The 16,263-nt window shown below is 51.0% G+C and overlaps 1 protein-coding gene across 3 annotated transcripts; it reads left to right on the top strand.

Moving 5' to 3' along the window:
• Nucleotides 1-3,497: 3,497 nt before the first annotated feature.
• Nucleotides 3,498-13,705, top strand: HSPBP1 (HSPA (Hsp70) binding protein 1). 3 transcript variants are annotated; one of them, XM_031459155.2, is made up of 8 exons: nucleotides 3,498-3,682; nucleotides 4,006-4,305; nucleotides 5,931-6,135; nucleotides 7,857-8,081; nucleotides 8,902-9,057; nucleotides 9,167-9,263; nucleotides 9,738-9,849; nucleotides 13,236-13,705. In XM_031459155.2, the coding sequence occupies exons 2-8, from the start codon at nucleotides 4,102-4,104 to the stop codon at nucleotides 13,308-13,310; spliced, it is 1,074 nt and encodes a 357-aa protein (XP_031315015.2). In that variant the 5' UTR covers nucleotides 3,498-3,682; nucleotides 4,006-4,101; the 3' UTR covers nucleotides 13,311-13,705. The 3 variants fall into 3 exon arrangements, with proteins under 3 accessions (XP_031315015.2, XP_064345891.1, XP_064345890.1); XM_064489821.1 differs by having other exon boundaries at nucleotides 3,498-3,687; nucleotides 4,009-4,305; XM_064489820.1 differs by having other exon boundaries at nucleotides 3,499-3,682; nucleotides 4,009-4,305.
• Nucleotides 13,706-16,263: the final 2,558 nt, after the last annotated feature.

The raw sequence follows: 16,263 nt of genomic DNA, 5'->3' as shown, positions 1-16,263 counted from the left end.
TCCTGCGCCTCCCCCCGCCGGGGGGGTCTGAGGTGCGGGCCGGCGGATGCTGCAGGCCGAGGTCCCCCCCGCCCCCCCACGCGCCCTCTCTCCTCCGCCTCCTCCTCCTCTCCGCCTCCCCCCGCCACCTCGTCCTTTCTCTCCGGCACGCTGACATCACCATCCGGGGACTCCGGGCCCTTCCCCAAAGTTAACCCTTTCGGAGGGGGGAGGGGGAGCGGGGCAGGGGGCGGGCCTGGGAGCTGGAGGGATGGAGACGAGGTGGGAGGATGCAGGGAGGGATGGAGGGATGCAGAGAGATGATAGAGGGAGAGAGATGCGGAGCACACAGGCAGGAGCAGAGTGGGAGCTCCACAAAGGGAGATGAAGCCTGACCCAGCAAAGGAGAAAGAGACAGATGACAAGAAACAGGGCTGGGGCAGGAGAGATGGTGTGGGAACACAGAGGCAGGCAGAGACAGGAGAGAACGAAGGAGAGCAGGAGGAACAGAGAGACAGGGAGATGGAAAAAGGACAGAAGGTGGTGGAGAGAGACACAGAGATGGAGGAAAGCAGAGATAGAAATGGAGAGAGACAGAGGTGAAGGGAAAGAGAGTTGGAAAGACAGGGAGTTCGGGGGAAATAGAGGCAGAGGGAGATGGAGAAACAGATGGAAAGAGAGAAGGGAGAAAACTGACAGGGAGACACATGGAGTAATTTAAGGGAGAGACAGAAAGATGGGAGAGAAATGAAGGAAAATAGAGGGATGAGGCAGAGGGGCAAGACGTAAAGGTGAGGCTGGGGGAAGATGGGCAGGGGGAGGATGGCGGGTCAGAGGGCAGGGGAAAGTGGGAGAGATGGAAAGGGACAAGGGGGAGGGACAAAACAGAGAGACAGGTAGAGGGAGAGTGGAGAGAGACAGAGATGTAGAAAGGGAGAGCTCCTGAGAGAGAGAAACAAAGAGGGAGAGACAAGAGGACCACAAAAGATGGGGAGGTCTACGCAGGTGGAGGGCTGAATGGTGGGGGGAGATGGGACAGACTGGAGGGGCAGAGGAAGAAGGAGACAGAAGCAGAGAGAGGGAAAGAATTGGGGTTATTGCTGCTCCAAGACTCATCTCTGTTTCCCCAGACCCCCAGGCCCCCTTTCCGCACTAGCATCAGGGCCCATATCCATCTATAGCCTAGGGTGCGTGTTTTCAGATCATCTTGGTTCCGTATCTTCATTTAGGATCCTCAGTCCTACAGAGAAGCTTCCAGAACCCCTTGAGGTCCCTGTGTATTTTTTTAGGCCCTTGTCTATTCTCTGTGCCCAGCACAGGATTCCCTAGATCTTCATGTGGGCTACACTATGATCATACATACCCACTAGAGCACATCGGCGGAACTGTGCACAGCTAGATTTCCGTGTAATCTGGGATTCCCCTATGTCAGACTCCCAAGGGTGTTAGGCACCCATTGTATCCCCAGATCACCTATCCAGTGTATCTATGAGCCTTAAATCTCCTAGTCCACCACTTTCTATCTGTGAATCTATACTGAGCGCCATATCTGAGCCAGACACTGTTCCCAGTGGGGAGGGCACAACTGTGAACCAAACTGACAAAAATCCCTGTGCTGCGGAGCTCCCACTACAACGGATGAGGCGGGTGATTGATATGTAAGATAAGCAATCAGAACATATGGTATGTTACAGAGTTGTGATCAGTGACAAAGAGGAGACTAAAGCAGGGAAGGGGGACAGGAAGGCTTTGTGGAGTGCGGGATGATTTTTGATACAGTGTCAAGTGAGGTCTGGTCAGTGAAGGAACACTGAAGGACAATGAGAGTCAGAGCCATGTGGATAAAGTGCCAGGAGCCTTCCAGGCAGAGGAAACAGCAGTGCAAAGGCCCTGTGGCAGGTGTGTGCCTGGTATGTTATGGGAACATTAAAGGGGGCAGTGAGGGGGCATGAGGTGGGGAAACACATCACATAGGACCTTAGAAACTGGGTGATTATATGTCCTGGCTTATGCCTACTATTCTGTAATTGTTAAAAGGGTCTGTTTTCATTCTGAAGTGTCTTGCTATGGATGAAAAAATTATACGATCACCCTTCTAACAGGATTGTTGTAAAGGCTATGGCCTTTATAGGGTACCTGGGGGGGTTTTCATCTAGGCCACCATTATATTATATGTATATTTATATATGTAATGTTATATGCAGTTACATGTTATATATACATATATGATAAGTGGTATTATGTATAATAATATATGTTAATAGTATTATCAATAGGTGGACATCTACATAGCTGTACTTAGGTATAGTAGGCTGCATTATGGACGCCCAAAGATGTCCACATCCTAATTCCCAGAACCTGTAAATACGTCACCTTACATGGCAAAAGGGACTTTGCAGATGTGATTGAGCTAAAGACCTTAGATGGGGATATTATCCTGGTTATTTAGGTGGGTCCTCAATGTAGTTACAAGGGTCCTTATGAGAAGGAGGCAAGAGGATCAGAGTCAGAGGAGGAGCCAGGATAAGGAAAGAAGCAGATGCTGAAGTGATGCAGCCACAATCCAAGGAATGCAGGAAGCCTCTAAAAGCTGGAAAATGCAAGAAAGCAGATTTTACACACACACACACACACACACACACACACACACACACACACACACACACCGCTTACATGTTTGGTTTTCTCATCTCTGTCCAAAAGATCACCCAGCACATCCCAGACCTAGCAGTGTGCTCAATATATTTGTGGCTGTGGGCTCCACCAGAGTCGAGTACAATGTTCTACTAGAGAGGAGGGCCTCTGACGTCAGACTAGAACAAGAATTTCTTAAAGCCCAGCCCAAAGCCAACACCTCCACAGACGAGGCACATTCCCAGATCTGAGCCCCAAATCTGATGCAGGCAGGCCTCCAGAACCTAAACATTGCCTGGGCGTTTTACTTCTAGGCTTCAAGAATCCCCTTTTCTGCACCTCGCAGGACCCAGGGAAGTTTCCACTAGGGAAATGCTGGTTGATAAAAGGGCGCCAAGAACAGGCAGCCTCCTTTGTAGAACGGGGAAACTGAGGCCAAGGGAGGGCTGGGCTGGGCCAAAGGCTGCCTGGATCAGGTATTAGCGGGGAGAACGCCAGGCTCCAGTAAAAGACCGGATGGGGGCACAGGTGTCCGGAAGAAGGCCCTGAAGGTGCGGGACCGCACAACTGCCAACCATGGGGTGGGGCAGGGCCAGGAAGGGGGCGGGGCTTAGCTGGGAGAGGACGAAAGGTCTAGAACAGGGGCGGAGCCTGAAGTGGCGGGGAAGGGCAGAGTTTAGAACTGGGGTAAGGGGCGTGGGTGTGGACGAGGTCAAGCTAAAGAGGAGCCAGACCTGGGGCAGGGCCTACACTGGGAAGGGGTGGAGCTTGCAATGAGGATGAGGAGGTGGGGCTCACTAGGGGCGGGGTCCGGGCCTGGGGCGGGGCTTAGGTGGGAGCGTGAGCATGAGGGGCGTGGCCTGTGTGAGGGGTCTGGCCGGGCCAGGTGGGAAGGATTTAAGAGCCGGGCAAAGAGGCCTCCCGCCCAGCTACGGCCCGAAGTCGGGTGGCTGCGCCAGGAACTTCCGGGTGGGACCGTGCGTATTTCCGGTCAATATGGCGGCGCCCAGCATGGTCAGGTGCAGGCGACTCTGTCTTTAGTAGCGGCGGCGACACAAGGCCCAGGGAGGTGAGGTGCGCCCCGCTCTGGCTCCTTTTTTCCGAAAGAAGGGAGGAGACTTATTGCTAAGAAGACCAAGGGGAAGGCTTGTTGCTGTGCAGGCCGTGGGTTGCTAAGAGACAGGAACGCCTGCAGTGGAGATGGGGGAGGGGTTGCTAGGGAGAGTGGGTGGGGCCTGTTGCTAGGGAGAGAAGGAGGGGCTTCTTGTAACTTTGGGGAAGGGTCCTGTTGGTGTGAAGGAAGGAAAACGGGCCGTGGTGAAAGGAGGTGTGGACCCAGTGGTTTGGGGTCATGGGGGGCCTCCGAGCTCCCCTAAAACGCCGCCTTCTCAGCAGACCCCCAGGAGTCGACCGGTCAGGACGCCAGAGCTACCTCAGCGGTGACCATCCCCTACCCCAACACATTCTTACCTTCTTCGCAAACTGCCCATGGCGGAACAAGGCTCTGGGGGCAGCCGCCTTCCCCTGGCGCTGCCCCCAGCCTCCCAGGGTTGCTCGTCTGGGGGCAGCGGCTCCTCCGCAGGGGGCTCGGGCAATCCCCCGCCACCACGAAACCTCCAAGGCTTGCTGCAGATGGCCATCACGGCGGGCTCTGAAGTGCCAGACCCCCCTCCAGAACCCATGAGTGAGGAGGTAAAGGGTGGGGACCTAATGAGCTGGGGTGAGAGGTGTGGGGACAGAGATATGTTGGGAAGTGAGCCCTGGGGAAGGGCGGGAGTCCAGGGGTGAAGGCTTAGTAGATTGTATTTTTTGTGCTTGATGGAGTTATTGTAGACTGAAGGTCGGATCTCTGGATCCCCGCACTGTGCTGGGAGGCAGAATATCTGCTGGGAGGCAGAATAGCCTCATGGTGAAAAGTAAAAGCGAGGGCTCTCCAGAGCCAGACAGACCTGGATTCAGCATTTACAGCTGTGTGACCTTGGGTATATCACTTCATCTTCCTGAGCCTCAAGTTTTTCATTTGCAAGTTGATGCTAATAATAAGATTCACAATGGTACTTCCCAGGGCAGTTCTAAGGTTCCAGTTGAAGCAGAACACCACACAGGCGCATAGCCAAGTGCTCCTGAAGGCAGCAGAGTGTTATTAAGAGCACAGGCTCTGTGGACAGACTACTTAGGTTTGACTTAAGGCCATGCAGATGGCTGACTGTGTGACCTGGGGCAAGCCACACCTTTCTGTGCCTCTTATTTTCTCATCTGTGAAGTGAGGATAACAATACTTACTAAACAGTCTTATGGTTACTGGGAGAAAGAGGGTGAGAAGGGATAAATTTGAGAGTTTGAGATTTGTAAATGTTAACCACTATATATAAAAATAGATAAAAACCATTTTTTTTCTGTACACCACAGGGAACTATATTCAATATCTTGTAATAACCTATAATGAAAAAGAATATGAAAACGAATATATGTATATATGTATGCATGACTGGGACATTATGCTGTACACCAGAAGTTGTAACTGACTATACTTCAATAAAAAAAAGAAAGAAAAGAAAACAATAATACCATGGAGGGTTGTTTTGGACATTAACAGCAATATTTGTTACATATGATGCTTAGTTGGCCATGGTGATTACAGTATACAAAACACTGTGCTAATTCAGTTACAACCACAATGTCGTTGAACCTTTAGGACAGTAAGGAAGGAAACAGGCACAGAAAGACAAACATCTTGCCCAAATTTATCCAGGACTGCGACTACAGAGCCTTCATATAAGCACTTAACATGGAGCCTGGCCGAAAAAAAAGCTAGTGGCCAATTCTCAGGGATGCTGTTCAACACCCAACGATGCACAGAATGGCCCCCACCACAGAACTGTCCAGCTCAAAGTGTCAGTAGAGACGAGGCTGAGAAATGCAGGTCCAGCCTGGACCTCTTCCCTGAACTTGAGGCAGCCTTAGGCATGTCATGGGTCCCTCAAACTTAGATGTTCAGGAATGAGCTCTCATCCCCATTCCTCCTGCTCCACACCTGCTTCTCTTGCCATCTTCCCCATCTTCTTCTAGTTGTGCAGGACAGAAACCAAGGATTCCCTGACATCCTCTTTTTCTCTCACACCCCATAACCAGTCTCTCCATAGGTCTGTTGTCTAGAAAAGAGTCTGTCCATAGAAAGGGTGCTCGACAGATAACCTGTTGGTGGCAGAACAGTCAGCTCTCTGTTGGCTGTTACTATTAGTGACCGTCACTCATGCGTTAATTACTGATACATTTTGCTTCTTTCCCCCACCCTCCTACCCCACCTTGTCCCCCAGAGGCGCCAGTGGCTGCAGGAGGCCATGTCGGCCGCCTTCCGGGGCCAGCGGGAGGAGGTGGAGCAGATGAAGAACTGCCTCCGAGTGCTATCCCAGCCCACGCCCTCCTCGGCTGGTGAGGCTGAACTGGCCGCTGACCAGCAGGAGCGTGAGGGGGCCCTTGAGCTGCTGGCTGACCTGTGTGAGAACATGGACAATGCTGCAGGTACACCCAGGCCCTCTCCGGTGCGGGTCCGGCTGCCAGGGTCCTACCCCTTTGGCCTCCTGATCTCTTTTCTGTCTCTTGCCTCCTCCTCAGCTCCGGAGTCTTACTGCAGCCCAGCCCCTGTCTTTTGTCTCAGGGACCATAATCCAGCCTCTTTCCCAGCCTCCCAGCCTCCAGCCTCACCCTTCCAGTCTGCCTCCGACTCAGGCCCCTAGTGGGACTGCCCTGTCCCTCCCTCCTTGGTCCCCATGCTACCCCATGTAATGATGATACCAGGTTCAGTCTACCATCTCCCTGATGCTATATGAAACTGGCCGTTTCGCCCTGGTCTGCTGGGAATCCATTGCCACCCCCTAGAGTAAGAGACAGGAGGTGGTTCTGATGGGTTACTCAGATGAGGCTTTCCCAAGGGGTGACATCTGATCAGAGACCTGAAGTGAGGGTGTGAGTCATGCATGGGATGAGCTCTGGAGAAAGCAGTCCAGGCAGAGGGATCGGCCAGTGCAAAGGCCCTGAGGTAGGAATGTGCCTGGCACATGCGGGAACAGCCGGAAGGCCAATGCAGCAGAGTGGAGTGAGTGAGGGACAGGGGTTAGGAGGTGACGCTGGGCATACAGGGCCTCGTGGGCCATGGTGGGTGCGGCGGATTTTATTCTAAATGCCCTGGAGCCAGTGGAAGGACGAGTCACCACCTCCACTTGGAGGGGCGTGGTGTAGTCATTGAGGGTGTTGATTGTCTGTTCTGGACGTTTCATGTACCTGGAATCATAGACGTGTGACCTTTTGCAACTGGCTTCCATCACTGAGTGTGACGTTTTCAAGGTTCTTCCATGTCAGAGTCTGTATCGGAACTTTATTCCTTTTTGTGGCTGGCTGGTACTCCCGAGTGTGGATAGGCCACATGTTATTTACCCATTCATCAGATGATGGGCATTTGGGTCAATTCCCCTTTTGGTTGCTGTGAGTAATGCTGCTGTGAACACTGGCATACAAATATCTGTCCAAGTTTCTGCTGTCGATGCTTTTGGTTGTATGTGTAGGAGCTGTCACATGGTAACTCCACGTTTAACTTGTTGAGGAACTCTCAAGCTCACCGCCACTGCTTTATTTACGAAAGCAAGTGGTGGGCTGTTGCTCGGTGACCTCTGGTCTGGCGTGTGCTTCTCCCGCAGGGGATGTTCCAGTTGTCACAAAGACGGGGAGGTCAGAACTGGCATTTAGTGGGCTGGAGCCTGGGACCCTAACCCTCCAAATGCTGATGTTGCACACTGGCCTTGGAGGGACCCCCCCAAGTTGGGAGAGAGCAAGCCTTTGGAGGCAGGCTCCCCTCAGCCTCACCAGGTGTGTTAGTCCATTTGTGCTGCTGTAACGAAGACCACAGACTGGGGGCTTAAAGCACAGAAGTCTATTCTCGCAGAGGCTGGAAGCCCGGGGGTTGGTTCCTTCTGAGGCTTGTAGCTGGGGGTCTTCTTGCCGTGTCCTCTTGTGGTCTCCCCCGTGCACGTCTGTGTCCTCGCCTCCTCTTTTGATAAGGGCACCAGTCATATTGGATTGAGGCCCTGTCCTGTGACATTATTTCGCCTTGATCACCTCTTTAAAGGTCCTGTCTCCAAGTGCCATCACATCCCGAGGCCCTGGGGGTTAGGGCTTCAACATAAGTTTGGGGGGGACACAGCTCAGCCCATCACACCTGGCCTATCTGCTCCCTTCTCTCCACACAGACTTCTGCCAGCTGTCGGGCATGCACTTGCTGGTGGGTCGCTACCTGGAGGCGGGGGCCGCAGGGTTGCGGTGGCGGGCAGCGCAGCTCATCGGCACGTGCAGCCAGAACGTGGCGGCCATCCAGGAGCAGGTGCTGGGCCTCGGCGCCCTGCGCAAGCTACTGCGCCTGCTGGACCGGGACACCTGCGACTCCGTGCGTGTCAAGGCCCTCTTCGCCATCTCCTGTGAGTGTCCCGGGGGCTGCTGGGCAGGAGCTCAGGTCCCCAGGGGCCAGCACCAGCCAACGGATCTGCTTGAGGGTAGAGGGAGAGGGCTCTTGTTTGTTGATTTATTTCCAGTACCTGTCGGGACTCTGCTGGGCACTGGGAACAGAGCTGCGAGCCCAGCGCACCCTCTGCCGGTCAGAGAGCCAGACCCTAAGCACACAGGCCGAGGCCCCGCTCGAGTGCTGTAGGCCCGTCGGAGCTCTCGGCCTTGGCACTGTTGACATCGGGGGCCTGATCGTTCCTTGTCGTGGGGAGGGGGGCAGCTCTTGAGGGGGCTGCTTGAGCGTCCTGGCAACATGGCAGCAGGCTTCTCCCAGAGAACACAGTCCTGAATGCTGGTTAGGAGCAACGGAAACTACAATGTCCTTTATCTTTTTGTTTTTATTTTTGTACCACTTAGAACATACCCCTATCTTGTCCCTCCCCCTTTCCATCTCCCCACTGCACTGGTAACCACTACTTTGTTCTCTGTATTTGTGAGTCTATTTCCTTTTTTGTTGTATTCAGTAGTTTGTTGTATATTTTTAGATTCCACATGTAAGTGCTAACAGTATTTGTTTTTCTCTGAACTGTGTACTTTAAAAAGGTAAATTGTACAGGCTATGGAATTATATCTCAATTAAAAATACTTCAACGTAATGCTTGCAAAGCCTGGCCCATAGAAATCAATGATGATGATGGTGATGATGGTGGTGATGTGGTGATGGTGACGATGGTGACAGTGGTGACTATGACTGTGACCTCAATGCCCCAACTTCCCCCTCACCCCTACCCCCAGGCTTGGTCCGGGAGCAGGAGGCTGGGCTGCTGCAGTTCCTCCGCCTGGACGGCTTCTCCGTGTTGATGCGGGCCATGCAGCAGCAGGTGCAAAAGCTCAAGGTCAAGTCGGCATTCCTGCTGCAGAACCTGCTGGTGGGCCACCCTGAACACAAAGGTGGGGCAGCCAGGGCACGGAGCCTGGGTGCTTCCTGAGGTGGGGGGGTGAGGTGGGGGAGTGCATGGGTGAAGGGACCGCCCATCTGACTCCTGTGGCCCTTCTCCAGGGACTCTGTGCTCCATGGGGATGGTCCAGCAGCTGGTGGCCCTCGTCCGGACAGAACATAGCCCCTTCCATGAGCATGTGCTTGGAGCCCTGTGCAGGTGCGCTGGGGCCTGAGAGGACGGCACCCCCTCTCGGGGGTTAAGGGTATCAGGTCAGAGGGGAGCAGGAATCCCAGGGCTGGCCCTGTCTGAGCCCATTTCCTCACCTTAGGGGCTAAGACAGCAGCCTGGGGAGGAGGGAGAGTCTTTCTTACACACATGCTCCCCTGTGCACACAAGAAGTACAAGAAGAGTAGAGTCTTAAGAGAGTGACAGAATGGACAGCAGAGCGAGCAGGCAGCAGCTCTCATGTGTGGCGCTGGCGCCGGGCCAGGCACTATGTTAAGTGCCCTTTTTTGTGCAAGTCTCATCAAAGTCCCTGAGGTAGGGTGGGGAGGGGACGTTAGTGAAGTCCAAGTTGCAGATGGGGAAACCAGTGCAGCATGGGGAGCCACTTGCCCAGGCTCCCATGGGAGCAGTGGGGGGTGGGCCCATGCAGAGGGAGGCCCCAAGGACCGCTCTTCTGTCCCGCAGCTTGGTGACAGACTTCCCCCAGGGCGTGCGGGAGTGCCGGGAGCCTGAGCTGGGCCTGGAGGAGCTTCTGCGGCACCGCTGCCAGCTGCTGCAGCAGCACGAGGAGTACCAGGTATGGCACTGCTGGCAGGGCCGGGGCGGGGCCAGGGGCCCTGCCTTCCTGGCCTCTGTGGTTCCAGTCAGCAAATGTCCACTGACCCCTCCCTGTGCCATGTGCTGTGTTAGAACCCGGGGGGTGGTGGGGAGGATGAGAGGCTGGGAGTTTCTTAGAGTAACGAATTCACTGAATTATTATCCAAATTATTTACTACCACTATTTATGTCATATCATTCAAATATTTAATAATCAAATATTTATTAGATTGATAAATAACAAGTAAATGATAAATAGCAACCAATTAAACATTCAAATAAATAGATAAGTAACAAATATGTGATAAAGAACAGCTCATTAGCTATTTAATTAGATTAAAGGTAATAAGTGGTAGATAACAAGTAATAAATAACTCGCTAGATAGTTAAATAATAAGTAACAAGCGGCAATACAACTCAGAGATATTTAATTATATAGATATTAAGTTACAAGTGATCAATAACAACTCTGATATTTAATTAAATAGATAAATAACAAATAAGTGATAAAGAGCAACTAATTCTACATTCAAATAATCAGTTAATTATTTAAACAACTAAGTGATTTAGTTAACTGTACTTCAGTGATTTAGTCATTCGTAGAGGTACTAGCCAGGCGTTAATACTTCAGCAAAGCCCAGCACTGCAAACGTGCTGCGCTTCTGGGACCTCGGTTCTGCTGAGTCCATTCCTCTATGGACACCATCAAGAGGCGTGCCGGGCACTGGGTGTGTCGGAGTAGGGGTGACTGGGAGAGGCACAGTGCCCACCCCCAGGTGCTCGCCCCCAACCTTGTCACAGGAACCCATGGAGATACGTGCCTGTGGGCCATGGGGCAGGGGGTGCCCTGGTCCTGTCTGGCCTCAGGGAGCATGTCTGTCATTGCTCAACACATCCGTGTGTTTGTTCCCTGAGCCTCTGGTGTGCCAGACCCTGGTACCAGACCATGAGGGTTGACCTGGTAAGGGAGGCTTCATGTGAACTATCCAACATGCCTTTTCTCTGTTTTCAAGAAAAAATTTTAACAGTTTTATTAAGGTATAATTGACATATATGGGAAGTGTGCAGTGTGAGAAGTTTTGATGTATGTGTACACCTGTGGAAACTGTCATTTTTCCATCTCTCACATTCATCAGGGGTGGGTCACCCACGGGCCAGGCCCTGACCTGGGTACTAGGGATTTAGTGAGGAGCAAAGGGATATAGCTGTGGTTCCCACGGGGCAACAGAGAACATACACTCGTATGTATATTTACAAATACAAACACATCTATTGTGTGTGTGTATATATATATGCATGCAACTATAATGTCTAATATATGTATATATATATATATATATATATATATAAAACTTAAGCTATACTGTGGTGTATAATATGACATCAAAGAGTTAGAACTATACTAAAGAAAAATTAAACTAGTGACAATGGTGGGCAGTGATATTTTAAGTAACATTGTGCATTAGTTTTCTAGGGCTGCTACAGATTACCACAAATTGGGTGGTTTGACACAGAAACTTAGTCCTTCACAGTTCTGGGGACTAGACGCCTGAAGCCAAGGTGTCAGCAGGGCTGTGCTCCCCCTGAAGGTTCTAGGGAAGAATCCTTCCTTGCCTCTTCCAGCTTCTTGTAGTTGCTGGCAATCCTTGGCATCCCTTGATGAGATCCATCACTCCAATCTCTGCCTCTGTTTTCATGTGGCTTTCTTTCTCCCCTGTGTGTCTGTGTCTGTGTCTTAGAATTCTTTCCAGATAGGTAAACAGAGGTCTGCTTTAATTTCAGTGTAATTCAATATTACAATTGCAGAGGAGAGGGTGTAGCTCAGTGGTAGAGTACATGCTTAGCATGTACGAGGGCCTGGGTTCAATCCCCAGTGCCTCCATTAAAAGTAAATAAATAAACCTAATTAGCTACCCCCTAAAACAAAACAATGAAACAAAATTTTTTAAAAATGTATAACTGCATATTTCCTAAGGTGACTAGATCATTGTTTAGTTGGTCCTCTTTTGCAGGTATGTTTGTGGGCCCCATGTAGAGTTTAATTTCACTAATGCTTTTTGAATGGGTCCCATAGTCACGTGGTTCAAATTTCAAGATGCACAAGAGGGTAACAGTGAAAAGTCTCCCTCCTACCCCTGCCCCTAGCACCCAGTCAGTACCTCTCCCGGTTCCTCAGGTGGCCTTCCTAAGATATCCTGTGCACATACAAGGAAATGTGTATAGAAAGTCTTTTCCTCTTCCTCTCTTCATTTTGTGCAATTTCAGCCAATCCTGACCTCCCTTCTGCTCTTGCTGTATTCCCTTTCACACCGTCTCCAGGAGTGCATTTCCTGTCCGTGCCTATGGCTCTATCGTCTTTCCTCATGTAGCTGCACAGTAGGGAGAGCCTCTGTCATGTAACCGCCCCTCTCCATGGACGTGGAGGTAGTTTCCACCCTCTCACTACTGCCAGCTCTGCTAAAAGAATAACCTTTGACACATATTACTTTATATGTGGGAGTATGTCTACAGAACAGTTTCTAGAAAGGAAAAGACTGGGTTAAGGTAGATTAAAGATGAAGTTACAGGCTTAGGGGCCATGTCCTTAGCTGTTGGCCAAGTTGCTCTCCATAGAAGTTGGACCAGTCGACACGCCAGCCGTGAGGGTGCCTAGCTTTCCCACATCCTGGCCAGGACAGGGTGCCTCAAGCCGTTTGACCTTTTTTTCAAACTGATTAATGTGAAAAGCACTATTCCAGTCCAGCTTACATTGTACATTCTCCAGTTTACATTCTCCCATGAGTGAAGCTGGGTGTCTTTTTCCTTTCTTGTGAACTACTCATCATATCCTTTTCCCATTTGTCTACTGGGTGGTAGTTGTTGCAATTGACTTATTGAAGCTCTTGAAGTATTAAGTTTGTTAGCCCTTTGTGATGAGTTGCAAATATTTTTCACTGCTAATTGTTTTTCTTTCATTTTCGTTTCTGGAATCTTATTGCCATGTAGACAACTTTAATGTTTATGTAGACCAACCTCTCCCATGCTTCTTTCTTGGTTTCTGGCATTTGTACCCATGGAAGGGGTTTTAAGTAGAAATTAGTAAAGGTTGGTCATATCTGGGAATTAGAAATAGCCTGAGGGGGCTGATGTGAGGACAGACCAGAAGGGTGCGAATGGAGGCGGAGAGACCCTGGGTTCTAGTTCAGTAGTCTAGAAGTGAATGAGAAGAGAAACAATGAGTCATGTATCTCAGCGGATGTTGAAGAACCCTGGCAAGCTGCTGGGGTGGGGGGCAGGAGAGAAGAGGAGCCATTTCTGGATGCAGGGTTGCTGGAGGCAGGGCCTGGCCTTTGCACTCAGGGCCCCCCATCTTGCCCCCTATTGCAGGAGGAACTGGAGTTCTGCGAAAAGTTGCTACAGACCTGTTTCTCCACCCCGACGGACGACAGCATGGATCGGTGAAACCCGGTGGCTTCTCACCCCTTCTCGGTGGGAACCCCAGGCCTCTTGCCTCCTCTCACTTACTGGGCCCTCTCTCAAAGGAAAGCAGGGCCTTGTTGGTGCTGGGCTGGGGCGTGCCAGCCTGTCTCCGCTCAGCCCCCTGGAGGGGCGCTGAGAAAGGGGCTGGCTCCGTGGACCCCTCTCATGCACTCACTCCATTCCCCTTTCTCGTGTCCACACTGCTCTTCCAATAAAGGTGTTTTTCTCCACCTCCTTCACTGCCACCTTTGTCACCTCCCCTGGAGGGTGCTGTGGGAAGGGAGGAGAGGCACGATCTTAGGGGACCTGGGGAGCCCTGGACGGGACGGCAGCGGGCAGAACCTAGGAATAATAAAAGTGTTGCTCTCTAAAATCAAGACCCATTGTCTCCTTTTGTCTTCCCTGCCTCTCTCTGGAGAGGGAGTGTGGGGGACACCCGTCCTTCTTAGGTCTCCATTGTCTAACTCTCCTGTTTGAAGAATCCCTACCTTAGACGTCCGCACCGCCCCGCCTAAGGCGGAGGCCATATTCTTTCCCAGCATGCTGTGCAGGGGCGCATCACGTGACTTCAACTCCGCCAATCAGCGCTCACTGTGCCTGCCGGGGGACCGTGCTGGCGAAGGCGGGAGCGAGTGCTAGAGGTCTGGCGGTCCAGTGCCAGGGATGGAGGCACTCAGCCTTTTTTCCAGCCTTCTCAGAGATGGGGGGCGGGCCTGGGACAAGGGAAACTGCCTCACCTCCTTTAATAAATTCCTTTTCAGTTTAGCCAGAGGTGGTTTCGTTTACAACCAAGAGTCGTAACTAATGATATATTCCAGAGGAGGAAGCTGAGCCCAGAGTGGTTGATCCGTGGACAAGTTCATAGCCTAGATTTAGACCTGGGCCAATTCCAAAGCTGTGCTCCTCTTCCCTGTATCCTGGTTTCCTAGCCCCGTTTGATGCCAGTCTAATTCCTCTCCTGTGGAATTTACTTGTATGGAGAGATTGATTATTTTCACTCCCCTTCCCAAATTCAGGATAAATCGAAAGGTAGCTACAGGATCTGAAAATTGGAGATCAACTATCATCTGCATCACTTTTAAAGCAGATCTGAGAAAGCGGCACTCGTCTTGCTGACACGTCAGCCCAGCATTAGACATGCTTGTGTGCCTGGTCACAGGCAGTACTGGACATGCACAGTCCTTCCCCTTGGGTGCAGGCAGCAGGCTGGAACAGTGGGCAGGCTGGTTTTGAGAGGAGAGAGAGCTGGGGGGCTAAGCCACGAGGCCCATCCGTTCCACTAAGTCATTCCTCAGCCCCTGGAAGGGGTGGAGAGGCCAGGAAAGACAGTCAGCAATAGGAGTTTCTCCATGTGAAAACGTGAGGAATGAGTGTTCTCACCAAACAGTTTAAGAAGCTCCTTCCAATTCTAATACAAATAACAGCATCGTCTACCTGTGTGCTCTGACAAGACTTCAGTCCTTAAAGCCTCTGTAGCTTTTCCAGGTTCTAGGAGATCGACCTTGTCAGCTTCTCAGGTTCCATTTGGTGCTTAAAGCCCAGTGCCTGAGCTTATGTGTTAGAACAGTGTGGCAACCATGCGATCGTACTGGGGAAAAAAGCAAGCAAAATGCTGCATAAACAATGAAAGAACCTGACCTAGAAGATGACTCAAGGAACAGAAGAAAGTGTCTCACTACCGCTTTAAACTATAAGAATAGGAACCTGGGTCCATTTAAAAACAAGACCTCAAAGATGACAAAGACTGTTAAACCTAAAGAAACAAACTGAGGACTGTGGTAATTAATAAGTTAGATGGTTCTGCATTTTGGCACTCTCTCATCCCACCTCCATGAGAGAAGTACACTTTCTCACTCCATGGTGGTGGGGTGTAGCTGTCTGCCCCATGACTTTGGGCTTGACCATGTGACTTGGTTTGACCAATGGATGGTAGCCAATGAGGCAACCTGAGACTTGAAATGTGCTAACACAACTGGTCTTGGTCTGAGGTGCTTTTGTCTTTTCTTCTGAGATGGTGCCCTGTGATGTCCACTGGTGCCCAGAGTATAAAAAACATGGGAAACAGAACAGTCCCGCCAAACTTCACACATGCAGCTCTAAGCTGTGAACATGATAGGTTGTGGTTGCCTGTCACTCAGCAGTAGCTAACTGATACAAGGACCAAAAAGTATCACATGCAAGAGATACACTGGAAATGGCAAGGACCAGAAGAGACACGGCTGTAAAATCAAATTACTGACATGTGATAATCAGTGAATACAGGTGGATATGACAAAGAATAAAGCAACTAGAAAGAAGCTAACGGATGTGAAGGACAAAAGCATAACAGACATCCTTGAAATAGAGAACTGGAACAATAAAACGTTCCTGAAATGAAAAAGGTAAGTCTGCCGGTTAAAAAGAAATAATGCTAAGTCCTTACACACACTCAGCGCTGACCCTTACAGTGGGCCTGTGACATGGGCACGGAGACTCTGAGGCTCAGAGCCAGATGGGGCCTTCATGATCACGGATACACAGTCTAGGAGAACCCTTCCAACAGGGTTCTGTCTGTTCAGTCCATGCTGTTAGAGGATTTTGTGCAGCAACTGGCAATAGTAACGACACGGCCTCAGTACAGGCCTAGAAGTGGGACTTAAGTCAGCCGGAGGCACCGAGAAGTAAGGCGTCGAGAAAGAACGCGGCGGGACAAAAGCGCCTGGCCTTGGTTGAGAAAACCCGGGATGGACTCCCCCGGAGCTGATCCTGGAGCCAAAACAGGAATATGATTGGAGGAGACAGGATAGCAAGCGGATTTCCAAACGGAGCGAGGGGAAAGAAATCCTGGAGCAGGACATTCTGTGGACTTTGGAACGGAATCGCAGAAAAAAGCTGCCCGAGTATGCAGTGGGGCCTGCGCATTGGGTTTATTCCGGGAGGGACCATTGGCACAAAC

The sequence above is a fragment of the Camelus dromedarius genome, chromosome 9, assembly GCF_036321535.1.
Source record: "Camelus dromedarius isolate mCamDro1 chromosome 9, mCamDro1.pat, whole genome shotgun sequence".
NCBI lineage: Eukaryota > Metazoa > Chordata > Mammalia > Artiodactyla > Camelidae > Camelus > Camelus dromedarius.
Note: the sequence above shows the minus strand (reverse complement) of the source record. Positions and strands in the feature narration are given on the sequence as shown.

Excerpts from the sequence above, each read along its gene's own strand:
- HSPBP1 (XM_031459155.2), top strand. The coding sequence starts at position 4,102 with ATGGCGGAACAAGGCTCTGGGGGCAGCCGCCTTCCCCTGGCGCTGCCC. Across the intron at positions 9,058-9,166 it reads GGGCCACCCTGAACACAAAG|GGACTCTGTGCTCCATGGGG; the intron begins GTGGGGCAGCCA and ends GCCCTTCTCCAG. Across the intron at positions 9,850-13,235 it reads AGCAGCACGAGGAGTACCAG|GAGGAACTGGAGTTCTGCGA; the intron begins GTATGGCACTGC and ends CCCCTATTGCAG.